Source organism: Octopus bimaculoides, chromosome 15, assembly GCF_046866305.1.
Source record: "Octopus bimaculoides isolate indiv1 chromosome 15, ASM4686630v1, whole genome shotgun sequence".
In the NCBI taxonomy this organism is placed as follows: Eukaryota; Metazoa; Mollusca; class Cephalopoda; order Octopoda; family Octopodidae; genus Octopus; species Octopus bimaculoides.
Window position 1 is genome coordinate 24,791,914 of NC_142942.1, and position 14,202 is coordinate 24,806,115.

Sequence of the window (14,202 nt, forward strand, 5' to 3'; positions counted from 1 at the left end):
TGTATTTATGCCTATCAATATGTGGGTGTGTTGAGAGAGAGTGGGGAGGGAGAAAGAGTGGAGAGAGAGAGAGAGAGAGAGATGTCAAATCTGCTGAAAAATAAAACGAAGACAAGTGAGGGAACAAGCAACTGTATTAGTTTGACACTCGGTCGGTCGGTCGGATGGATGGATGGATGAATGGATGGATGGATGAATGGATGGATGGATGGATGGATGGAAAGGGGTGAGAGAAAAAAATTAAGAGAGAACGGGAAAATATCTCACCGTCTTTTTTTTTTTTTTCGTTTTCTCTTCATTTTTTCCCCTCTCACATCGTGGTTGTATTTGCTCAACTGAGCAACAAAGTGAACTACCATTATTTTCCCTATAATGTGACAATATTGTAACATTGTGTAAAATACACATGAAACAGACACTACGTCAATACTAATACAATACTAAACAGCCACTAAGCCAATACTTTAACGTTGTAATTAATATATATTAAGGTGATACTATGGCGATTACAAACAGATTTATTACTGTGCATTAAAAACTCCATTGGTGTTTTATGTCTTTTTGTTCTGCCATACTTTCAGCTCACATATTTGTTGATGACGCCATGGAGTTTAATGACAGACGACAGTGGATGCCGAATTGTTTCGTGAAGCAACTTGTTTCTGTTGTTGACAAAGCAGCCAGGTAAAGAACAAATCACTACCCCTTTCTCTCTCTTTCCATTTTCTCTCTTTATCTCCCCCCTTATATTATTATTGAGTGAGAGACCAGCACGTACCATCAAAGTGACGCTAGGATACAAATATACGTGGCCGTATATTTGTATCATGAAAACCCGTCTGATAAGGGTACACCAGATATATGCACCACAACCATGTTTACGCGACATGATGATCTTATATCAAGATAAACAATGCAAGTGGGGTCCAATTAGAATTTTCTTCAGGTCAAGTAGCCCATTCTGCTCAGAAACTCCTTGAGTAAGGATTGTTTAAGGATGATGAACGAAATACCCATGTTTCCAGGGGTCAATTATTCAAACCCCAAAGAATTCTTCTCAACACATGGCATTGATGCCCCCCTCTACCTACTCCTGCTCAAAAATGCACGTATCGTCTGCCACTAAATAACATTGCTCAACTGGTTAAGGTCAAACAACTGACAAGCAAATCTGTGATATTGAGCAGAATGTTTGCTGTAAGCCATCTTTTACATCAACACAAAACATGTCTATGAAGACACTTCCAATCCGTTGTCAGGTGCCACACGAGCCACTGCGTGTTACTGCATCAGGACATTAGCATCATCATCTTCATAATGATTATTATTGTTATTATTATTACAGGTTGTATGTCTTGCCAATATATTAAGTTTCTTCTTAAACCCTTTATCCGCCAACATTTGTTCTGTTGCCAAAACAATCTGTTGGCAAACGCACACTGCTAACTAGAAACCTTAGGCACCAGCTACAGCATTTTAATTAATTTACATAATGAATAATAATTGAGAAATATCCTCCCGGGCATTAGGTCCCCTTTCTTCTGGTTTTCACCACGCGGCGCGCACACACACACACTCGTTCACACAATCTCTCACACACACGCATACAAATACATGTGTATATACATGCGTGTGTGTGTGTGTGTAGATATGAAAAAGAATTGATGCCATTTGATAGAAAGATATAGATACCTTGTCTATGGAAGTTGCACAGGTATTATAAATGGATTGTATGTAGGTGCGAGACAGGTGAATTTATTTGTAGAATAAAATATTTTTGTGAATGGATCACGTTTTCATGTTGTTGCTGTTTTTGATTTGGAAATTTCATATATCATCTGATAAGTGTGAAGAAGAACAAGCACGCACGGTAGACTGTGTGTGGGGGGGGGGACGTGTCTGTATATGTGTGAATGTATGTGTGTGAGTGCGAGTATTATGTGTGTATGTGTGTGTATATACTTATCTTGGCTGTGTTTAAACACAATGACAACAAAACCATTGAGGTGAGGAATAGGCGGCGGCGGCGGCGGCGGCAGCAATTCGATAAACGTCGAACTTTGACGGGTCGGTGACACTGGGGAATTAACTCAGAGTATAAAGGTGAGGGAATGTATTTACCAACAAACGAACATGACATGAGGTGTATAAAGCATTAGTCGGGTGATCGACCGGAGGAGCGATAGATAGATAGATAGATAGATAGATAGATAGGGTGACTAACATACGTCTTTAAAGAGATTTTTCGTTGATGAATAACCGCAGATTCTGGCGTTTGAATAACACACATACGTTAAGTATATGATAATGCATAATTCAAATTTGTTTTACTAACGCAGCGCTATTATAAACCAGTGTATAGTCTATAGCCTATCTGTATGCGCTTCAGCCTAGCGGATTCGGTTTTGTTTCGGAAATGACACGAATATGTGATATTGATAAGCCGCAGCTATCAATATCTTCAGAGTTAATTCTTCAGAGATTTTTTTGCATGAAACCAATGGTAGCCTTGTTAACCCACAAATAAAGTGTGTGTGTATGTGTGTGTGTACATGCCATTTACCTGCATGTGCATACGCAACTCTATAACTCTATCTCCCTTCTTTTTCACAATCTTTCTTAATCACATCTTTCTGTCTCCCTCTCTCTCTCCCTCCCTCTCTTTTCCTCCCCCCACCCAGTTACATTCTTATTCCCTAACACTCTTCCTCTTCTTTCTTCTCTATCACATCATTCAGCTCACACTTTCTTTCCCTCCTTTTCCCTCCCCAACCCCTATTCACTCCCTATTTACATTATATTCCACTCCACCTTAAATTCTTTTGCTCACACCTCCTCTCACCTTTGACCCCTCACTATTAACCTGACCTCTGACATTTAATACACAGACCTGCCACACGTTTCTAAGAGTTTCTGTCACCACTCAGATTCAGTCTCCCTCTTTCACTCTCCTCCTCCTCCCTCTCCCTCCCTCTCCCTCCCCCTCTCTCTCTCTCAATACGTGTTTATATAGTATCAGTGTGTGTGCGTGTGTTATGCGTGCATGAATATCTGCCTATATTAATCTGCCTTTGTAACAGCTTTCTATGTATGCATGCATGTATGTATGCATGCATGTATGTATGTATGTATGTATGTATGTATTCTCATTTATATAGTTGCATGTCTAGACATGCTCATTATATATTTAAATGATAAACTTCTGTAAAGTTTTACAGATTTTTACAGTTCCAGTGATGGATTGGATCTGCAGTCTTCGAATTAGCTTTCTCCTTTCTGGTTTTGAGAAGCATAATTTCTCAAGATTGGTATTTAGGCAGTGTGTTACATATCCCAGAGTCCCAATAATTACAGGTATAAACCTGAACTTGTCATCTGGATAGAGTAACTGTAGATTTCTCAATAGATCAGCGTAGGTATTCTCTTTTTCACTGATCTTCAGCTTTATGTTAACATCCGCTGGGCAGCTAATTTCTACAACTGTGCACAGTTTCTTTTCTTTATCCCAAATCATTATGTCAGGTCTGTTGTACTTAGATTTTATCGAGGTCTTCCCTGGGACATTCCACCAGTATTCCTCTTTATTATGAGTGGTTATGGCTTCTTCCATTTTGTGGTTTCTTATTTCTTTGTCCTCGGGGTTATCCTTCAGACGGATTATAGAGTGTCCTAGCTACAACATCATGTCTTATCGGTAGATAATACCGTGACGACATTATCGGACAGCTGCTTATGATGTGGGTGATATCTTTGGTGTTAACACCACAAAATCTGCATCGGTTGTCACCTTTTACTGCTTTTCCTGCATCTCTATCCCTTTTTTTGCATCAGGTACTTGGTTGATATTTCCTGTTCCTGGATTGCAAACGCATACCCTTCAAAGTGGGAGGAGGGGTAGTAATCCGGCTATTGGTCCATGATAAACTGCTTTGATGATCGATGTTTTATCAATATATATATACACACACAAATAGGTAAATAGATAGATACACACACACGAGTAAGTGGACAAAAGAAAGGAAAGGGCACTCAACACATTTAGTAAGAGTTACGTGGATTATTTAAAACAGTTTGACTCTGTGCCGTGGTACTTCAAGTTTTACAGGCCCCTGACGGAAGCCGACTCCTTTAAGCTTTTGAAATGCCGAATGGAAAGTTACAGGAAGTTCAAGATGGCTACCAATAGTAGCCTATCTTCCGATAGCAATCGTCGGCTTCCTGCACCTCTCCATTCGGCATTCCTAAAGCCTGAAGGAGTTGGGCTCCAAACTTCCCTCTCTATCTCTCTCTCTCTCTCTCTATATATATATATATATATATCTATATATATATATATATATATATATATATATATATATATATATATATATATATATATATATATATATATATGTATATATATATATATATATATATATATATATATGTATATATATATATATGTATATATATATATATATATATATATGTATATATATATATATGTATATATATATATATATATATATGTATATATATATATATGTATATATATATATATATATATATGTATATATATATATATGTATATATATATATATATATATATGTATATATATATATATGTATATATATATATATATATATATGTATATATATATATATGTATATATATATATATATATATATGTATATATATATATATGTATATATATATATATATATATATGTATATATATATATATGTATATATATATATATATATATGTATATATATATATATATGTATATATATATATATATATATGTATATATATATATATATATATATATATATATATATATGTATATATATATATATATATATATATATATATATATATATATGTATATATATATATATATATATATATATATATATGTATATATATATATATATATATATATATGTATATATATATATATACAAAATTAAGGGGATCGGCAACAGGTTGCTGGTATGTGGTGAAGCAACCTGTTGCCGATCCCTTAATTTTGTTTATAAATGTATAATGAACTTTTAAATAAGTTCCACACCGATAATGGTGCTTACATACCGATGAGCTTGGTAAAAATTATTAATTATTAATTTATTAATAAATTGATAATCCTTTACCCTTTTAATTGTAATAATTATTTATATATATATATATATATATATATATATATATATATATATATATATATATATAATCAACGTCGGCAACTGTAACTTTGTGTTGTGTCTGACTTCTGCTCAGTTGAATATATTTACACAAGACGACCCTGAGTGAAATTATTGATTCACCACATAGCGTTGCTGCTGCTGCTGTTATTGGTTGTGAAAGGAAGAGAGAAGATCTCCTGATACACACACACACAGACCTTTCCCCTCCCTGGGCCAAAATGCTAAACTGTTGACAATTCTCAATACGAACACAGTCCCAGTTTACTTTGACGCGTCCAACCTCATACTGTTTTTTTTTTTTTAAATAACAAACATTTGATATCTCATCTGTAACACCCAGATACTACCAGCACTACCATTACCACTGCTACTGTCAATACCACTGCTGTCTCTCTCGCTACTACAACTATCTCCTATACTACCATTGTCAACAGCAATGGTACCCAGTGCCATTACCAGCCCCTCCAACATCAACTCCGCCATCACTACCATTTCTATCACCACTACCACAACCACTACTACCCCCACCATAACTGCAGTTAGTACCTTCATTAACACTATCAAGACGGGACCTTGATGACTGCCATGAGGCAGGAAAGTATACTAGTCCTTATATATTTAATACTCTATATTTAATACTCAATATTTCATATATTCAATAAGACATTCAATACTTCATTTCATTTTGCTATTTATATTATATATTCCATATTCTAAATCCCACATTAATTTTATAAGAATATAAATAAAACATAAAAAACAGACAGTGTTGGAACTCTTTTAAATAATATATATATATATATATATATATATATATATATATATATATATATATATATATAAATGCACATGTTAATAATGTGTTATGTGTTTCACATGTGTAGATATGTGTGTCTGTTGAGTGGGTGAGCCTCTAACAATCAAATTGAATATGAACAAAACACATTCTTGTTACAGTATTCTGTTTAGATGCTTTAAATGTCGAGCGTTGTTCAGCCGCAGGTCGGTCTGGGTCCCCTACATATACAATCAAGTACATTCCAGCTGCGACCACCTCGTCTTTTTTCCCCCACTCACTCTATATAAGACTATATTAACCAATGTGTTATACGTTTAAGTGGGATCTGGTGGGATCTGAGGTTGTCTTTTTAGCTGCTATTTTAGCATGTCTTGTGACCACGAACAGGTTCTCGTTTTCACTTGTTTTGAGAGTTTTTATGTGTGTTTATGTGTACATGTGTGTGAATGTCTGTGTGGATGTATGTATATGTCTGTCTACACGACTGAGTGTACAAGTATATGTGCATGTGCGTGATCTGCATGTGTCCACCATTGTCAGTATATGTATGTGTACTTGTATGTTTATGAATATGTATGTATACATGTATATATATGATGGGGAGTCCACGTGAATGCATGTGTTTGTATGTACATGTATGTATATGTGCATGTACATGCGCATGTGTATATTGATGTATATGCGTGTGTTTATTTGACAATATGCTTGTATGTGTGTGTATATAAGCGTGTGCATGTGTATGTATGTATGTATATGTATGTGTGTGTGTGTATGTGTGTGTGACAGTGTATTTATGTGTGTCTGAGTGTATCTTTGGTCAAACATTCTGTCCTCTGAAGTTGACTAAACTTCCCAATGTTGGGTCAGAGTCAACAGCTTCTGGACCAATGACGTTCACTCACGTCACTACTAGCAGCAGCAGCAGCAGTAGTAGTAGTAGTGGTGGTGGTGGTAGTAGTGCTGCTGCTGCTGATGATGATGATGCTGTAGTGGTTGCGAGTGGCAAGGTTGGTCGGTTTTGGTCAAAATGACATTGAATCGAAATCTCAAGCCATCGCCACTACAACAGCAACAACAATTAATGTGATACTTGATGATCCTGTGTCGGGATTATCTATCTTTATGACAGAACTGGCTTTCGTCCCGTGTTTCTAGAAATAAAATTAGCGGAGATGTTTTTTTTTCACACACACACACACACCATGTCTGTGTGTGTGTCTGTGTGTGTGTCTGTGTGTGTAAAAAAAAAAACAAATTACAATTAAAAAAATGCATATTTGAATTTTAACCGTTATCCTTGTATTAGTGTCATATATATTTGTATATATGTATGTGTGTGTATGTATGTATGGGTATATGTGTATATATGTAGAGATGGATAAGCGTATATGTGTGTATACTTCAAGAGTAGCCAATCCTGCTCAAAGGTAGGGGCGAGTGTAGCGAAAATGGTTCGGCGGATTCTACGGATGGGTAAATCGATTCTATGCATTTATCTGCAGATTGAACGACAAAAGCTGGACGGTGACTTGTGGCCTCAACGCTGATGGTCATACTCGATCTTTGGATTTCATCTTTTTCTATAAACCTCCCACTCAAATTGCAAACTGTTCTTGTAATGTCCTCCTCATCTGATGACCCTGTGACAAACAATAGAAATTATTTATTATGGCGATGAGTCGGCTGAATGGACAGCGCACCAAACAAAATACACGTTGGCCGCATTTCGTCCGTTTTTACATTCCAAGTTCAAATTCCACCGAGTTTGACTTTGCCATTCTTCATTTCGGGGCTGATAAAATAAAAACCGGTTGAGTTCTGGGATGTATTTAATCACCTTTCTCCCAATCCCGAAATTGCTGGCCTTGTGCCAAAATTTGAAACTTATTATTATTATTATTATTATTCTTTCCAGCGCTATTCATGAAAGTGATCTCTCCCTACTCCAACCAATTCGTATACCAACGCCATACGGCGGACGACTTGTGTGGAATCTACCCGGGGGTAACCTACTCATTGTGCACTTTAAAGACAGAGAAATGAGTCGCCACAAGAAAAGATGGTCACAGGTTATTATTATTGTTATTTTCATTAGCATCGTCTTTCAATTCTGTTACCATTTCTTGCCGAGTGTCTTCCTGACACCTAGGGCAGAGAAACGTACTTTTTACATTGATAGGCCATTAAAACAAACACACCAGTAAATGCAAACACGTGACTAAAACTCTCTTTACAGCACTGTTTATTAAGAAAGAAATCAAATTGCATCCGTCGCTATACTCTACTCCCCTTTATGCTAAAACCGTTGTTTATATGTACGATACAAAGTATATATATAACTTTCTATGTTTTTTATATGTCTAGTATATAGTGTATATGTTTATATACATCCTGCAGGTGATGTATATGTACTACCTCCTCGGTTATCGTCTGCTCGGTCAACAAGACGACAGCACTCAGAACAACCAAAGCCAAGCTTCACAGAACGAGAAATGGAAACATTCTCCAGCACATTTCGTCAAAGGCAATATTTTCAAACATATTCCAGAAAAAACTCTCGTTCAGGTATTTTGCTTTCAAATATTCTTTCTTCATCATTATCATCATTATTATTATCATCATCATTATTATTATTATTATTGATAACGTGTACAATACATTCGTTAAATGCCTATGTAGTCGCGAGCAGACATAGACTCTTCACTTCACACCCAGTGAACCATCCAAAATGAGGAGGAGAGAGAGGAGTGTAGCACCAGCAACCAGCTCGTACTCATTTACAGCTGGAGCAAAGTGAAAGGGAGGCCAAGGGTACAACAACCTGCCCAGTCCAGGAATCGCATCCTTATGAGCCGAATACTCTAACCACTGGGTCATAGCACTTATTACGTGTTGTCTTGTCAGTTTGATAATAGAAAAGTGATGGGAGCGTCATTGTCGGGCTGTGATTAGGGCATTAATTGGCCGTAAAACTCCCTTAAATTTTATTAACCTTATGTTTTATGATTCGTATAAGCCTGTAATTTATATCTTGTGTTCTTTGTTTCTAGGCAGAAAATACGTATATCTTGGCTCTAGATGGAGATGTAGACTTCAAGCCAGGCGCTGTACAACTGTTGGTAGACAGGATGAGGAAGAGCAAGAAAGTAGGTGCCGCCTGTGGTAGAATCCATCCTTCTGGTTCCGGTTAGTTGACTACAAAGTCTTTTACATTGCTTTCATTTTGGTGTCCCTTCGATGTATTTGTTCTTGTAGTCGTTGTTGCTACTGTTATTGTTGTTGAAACACCACTTTCTATCACTGCTATCTGCCACTACCAATAACCATTCTACCACAACTCTTCTCCCACCGTGTGGACATACATGTAGGAAAAGCCTTTAGCGGAGTTCACTGACGGCGTTGCCAAGAATTCGTTCAAGGTCCAGTTTTTCGATAATTTCCTGCCATTAGTCTTGAAAACCCTGAAAGTAGTTATGGACTCTGCTCTTCCACCTCTGTGTAAAACAAAGTATACTTACATACATGCATATATACATATATATATATACAGTGTATATAAACATGTATGTGTGTGTACACACACACCCGCACACACTCTTCCCTTCTTTTTCTGCTAAGCAAATAATCTTAGCTAAGCTATTAAACATTATTGTGATAATTTCTCCGTTTGACATCATCAGAAATAATCACCCGCATCTTTCCATTGCATAAATGTGTGTTAGATGACCCCGTTTATAATTTAACTTTTACTTGTTATTCTTCATGTAGGACCCATTGTCTGGTATCAGATCTTCGAATACGCCATTGGTCATTGGCTCCAAAAGGCAGCGGAACACATGCTTGGCTGTGTTCTTTGCAGTCCTGGATGTTTCAGTTTGTTCCGTGGATCAGCTCTAATGGACGACAACGTGATGCGAACCTATGCGACTCGCTCTACAGTAGCTAGACACTACCTTCAATATGATCAAGGTAGGTTCGTTACGTGTTAGAAAATGCTTTGTTGTTGCTGTTGATAGCAGATAGACATAAGTAGTATGTCCTTTGATTAATTTTAACATATATATATTTATACATACATACATACATGCATGTATACATACGTATAATCTGTATATGCTCGTTTGTATATAAATGTGTGTGCGTATATATATATATACACACGTATATACGCATACATGTATGTTTGTATATATATATATATATATATATATATATATATATATACACGTGCGTGTATATATATGTATATATACACATACATAATACATACATAAAAAACGCATATGCATTGGAGATTTTTTAAGATAATGAATAAAGTAAAAAAAAACTATTTGTTTTATAATCATTAATATTTTTCAATTATAATTTTTTTGTTATATCTTTATTAATCAAATATTATTTTATCATAATTATGATTTCTGTTGTTACCATTATGATTTTCTATAAAGGAAATCGAATTCATTATCATTAGCGGGAAGCTGGCAGAAACGTTAGCACGCAGGGCGAAATGCTTAGCGGTATTTCGTCTGTCTTTAGGTTCTGAGTTCAAATTCTGCAGAGGTCGACTTGGCCTTTCATTCTTTCGCGGTCGATAAATTAAGTACCAGTGAAACACTGGGGTCGATGTAATGGACGTATCCTTTTCCTTGAATTTCAGGCCTTGTGCCTATAGTATAAATGATCATTATTATTACTATTATTATTATTTACAAATGCTTGTAATTTCTTATTCAGGTGAGGACCGATGGTTGAGTACCTTGCTTCTGCAACAAGGTTACCGTGTTGAATACTGTGCAGCTTCAGATGCCATGACTCAAACTCCAGAAGGATTCAAAGAATTCTTCAACCAACGTCGTCGCTGGATTCCGTCTACTTTGGCCAACATCATGGATCTCCTACAGAGCTATCGTAGCACAGTCAAAATGAATGATAATATTTCCTATCTCTACATTGCTTACCAAGCTTCCCTTATGCTTTCCACCACCTTAGGACCCGCTACCGTTTTGTTGATGATGGCCGGTGCCTTCAACGCAGTCTTGAAAACCAGTTTATGGCAGTCTTACCTATTGGCTATCGGTCCAGCTGTGTTCTATCTCATTCTCTGTTTTATTCTTAAAAGCGAACACCAAGTAACAGTCGCTGCCATCCAAAGTGCCATTTATGCTCTCTTCATGATGTCTGTTGTAGTTGGAACTATGGTGCAAATAGTCGAAGATACCATTATTAGTCCAAACGCCATATTCTTGTTAATGTTGCTAGCAATATTTACAATATCGGCCTGTTTTCACCCTCAAGAATTCCTGTGTTTGCTCCCCGGTGCTCTTTACTTCCTTTGTATCCCGTCTGGCTACGTACTTCTCATCATATATGCCATGTGCAATATGAATGTTGTCTCATGGGGAACCAGAGAAAAAGCAGTGCAGTCGAGTGAGCCCGAAGATGAAAAGGGCAAAGTGTCTCGAAACAACAGCTTTATGAGGTGGCTCGGTCGTAAAGAGGTTGATGATTCCTGCTGCCCGTGTATCACTGGTTTTTTCCGACGTCTATGTGGGTGTCGTTCCCAGGTGGACGTGAGCAACGAGATTCTACGGCAAGTGATGGAGAAACTAGATAAAGTGGAAGCTGGAATTAAAATGACTACTACGTCTACAAATATCACACATCCCCGTCGGCGCCGGTCGTCCTCTCGGTCTCGTCGCTCAAATATCGGAAATATTGAAGAAGCAAATATTGAAAACGATGATAGTGATGTGGACACAAGCAGCACTGAAAACGATGGAGATATGGATGACATGAGGGACCCTTTTGTGAATCCTCTTTGGTTAGAGGATCGTGAATTGGGTAACGGTGAGATTCAGTACTTGCCGGAGAGGGAAGTGGAATTCTGGCAACAGTGCATCGCTAAATATTTGGCACCGATTCCATTTGACAAAAACCATCATATACAAATGTCTACAGATCTGAAATCAATGAGAAATAACGTCGCTTTTGCTTTCTTTATGCTAAACGCTTTTTGGATGATCATAATATTTATGCTGCAAAGTGTCAAAGACAAAATCAGTATACCAATACCAAGACTCAACGCAGAACCGTTGCTAATCGAACCTCTTGGTTTGATTTTCCTCATATTCTTTGCCTTCATCCTCATTCTTCAGTTCGGTGCCATGTTACGTCATCGTTACGGAACGCTTCTACACATTTTGGCATCGACAGAAATCCGATGCTGTCGGAAACGATTCGATCCGAAAAAACATATTGAAGAAGCAGTCGAATACGCCAGAGTTCTTCAAAGACTCTACGGAATCGATGACGATACAGATCAAGATATGGATTTCTCCATTTCTCAAGACACTAAAGCAGTACGACCTCATAACAATGCCATAAGTTCATTACCGATATTAACTGGCCCAATTTGTGATTCAACACGTACCACCATCACACTGATGTCCAACATAGAGAAAGCATTGCCGCAGACTTTCGAAAACACGAGCTATCGCAAAGATGGCGTAAGATCGAGTTACGCCGAGAGTTCAGACGCCAAAGAAGTAGAGCAAATACCACCCTCAAGAAGAGTGCAACACAGACATAAAGGTAGAAACAATGGTAAGAACAGTACCCTGCGACGGGCATTCGTTCGCCGATACACCAAACTGATGCGACAACAGACAACACAGAGCCTCTCAGCAGCAACGAGTGGCCGGGAGCCGAAACCTAGCCATCCATCAATATTGCCTCCAAAAGACAGCAGTGAAGAATATATCCCACAATTTAACCAACTCAATAGATGATGAGTTGAAGAGATTTCATTATTCTGAAATTTCGATTATTAATTTTTAATTCTTTGTTTTTGGTTTTTTTTTTTTTCTTTTTCAAATTTCCGAATTTGGGAAAAAAAATAACAAGGTGATCGTGTTAAAACAATCAATAAATGATGATGTGATTCGCAAATTTTGTATATATATATATATATATATATTTACACATGTACATATTTATCATATATATTCGACTTGAAATAAACCTATGTTTACGTAATATGAAGATCCGTTTGTGCCTAAGTTTAACTTTTTATTAATGATTTTTTTCTGAGTCCCTTTTATGCTTAGTTTGGGATAATAATGGTTTTAAGTTGATGTTTCAAACAGCTTCTTCCTCTGTGTGGTACGTTGTTGGTGAGTGATCGAGACAGATGTTTGTACATCGTTCGGTTGTTCTTATCCCGTTCTCTCGATCGATTACGTGATCTTCCATGTGGTTTCATTTCAATGTCCGGCAGAGGATACAAGCAGACGATACATGCACCCGATGCCTGGATGCTTTCTACAAGAAGCAGCAACAATGTACCACTAGATGAGGCCGAGAAAGTTTTGAAATATTAATACTAAGGATCTGCGAAAGAAGTATTTGAAATCTTTAATATAAAAGACTAAACGGAAAGACGGTCGAGTCTTCAATATAACATGTCAGAAAGAAAAAAAGCTGCTCTCTGTATGACAAACATTTTATGCATGCATACGCACACTCAGTGATATGTGTGTGTGTGTGTGTGTGCGCGCGCGTCTGTCTGTATATATATATATATATATATATATATATGCCTCAAATGAAAACGAGATATCCATATATATATATATGTGTGTGTGTGTGTGTATTTATGTATATTTAAATATATGTTTTATATATCTAAATATATATATATAATAAACAAAAGCCAAAAATATAAAAAATAAATAAACGCATTAAAAGACAATAAATAAAAATACGAAAGTAATTGGAATGCAAAAGAATGACTTCGTTCAAAAACTGTCACAATTATTCCGATACTTTATTATTATTATTATTATTATTATTATTATTGGTGTTATTATTACTTATAGTAATAATATCCGTACAAAGCAGATGAAGAAAAATTATAATTTACACAGACATGATAGAATGCTACGATATTTGTGAAGATATTTTTATATATAAATGTAATATATATTATATGATTTTATACCAATATTATAATATATTACTCTCTGTTAAAACAAACGACAATATATGTTTTGTTGGTTTGTTTGTCTGTTTTTTTCTTGGTGATGTTTCTGTTCTTCGTTTTTGTTTTTTAAAAATTTCTCGCTTCAGCAATTTTGTTAATAAAAGCTGTTAATTTGTTCCAACCTGATTTATTTTTAGTTACTCTTTTGTGTGAAGGTTTTAAATATCTGCGTACCCG

General features: G+C 36.3%; 1 protein-coding gene across 1 annotated transcript in view; it reads left to right on the top strand.

The window, feature by feature from the left end:
* Window positions 1-13,029, top strand: part of LOC149132442 (chitin synthase chs-2-like) — a 42,498-nt gene extending 29,469 nt beyond the window's left edge. The window contains exons 9-14 of the mRNA XM_089363599.1: window positions 582-684; window positions 7,900-8,053; window positions 8,382-8,549; window positions 9,035-9,170; window positions 9,753-9,953; window positions 10,719-13,029. Coding sequence (XP_089219725.1) covers window positions 582-684; window positions 7,900-8,053; window positions 8,382-8,549; window positions 9,035-9,170; window positions 9,753-9,953; window positions 10,719-12,772 — 2,816 coding nt within the window. The 3' untranslated portion in view covers window positions 12,773-13,029. The remainder of the gene's footprint in view (window positions 1-581; window positions 685-7,899; window positions 8,054-8,381; window positions 8,550-9,034; window positions 9,171-9,752; window positions 9,954-10,718) is intronic.
* The last annotated feature ends 1,173 nt before the right edge of the window (window positions 13,030-14,202 follow it).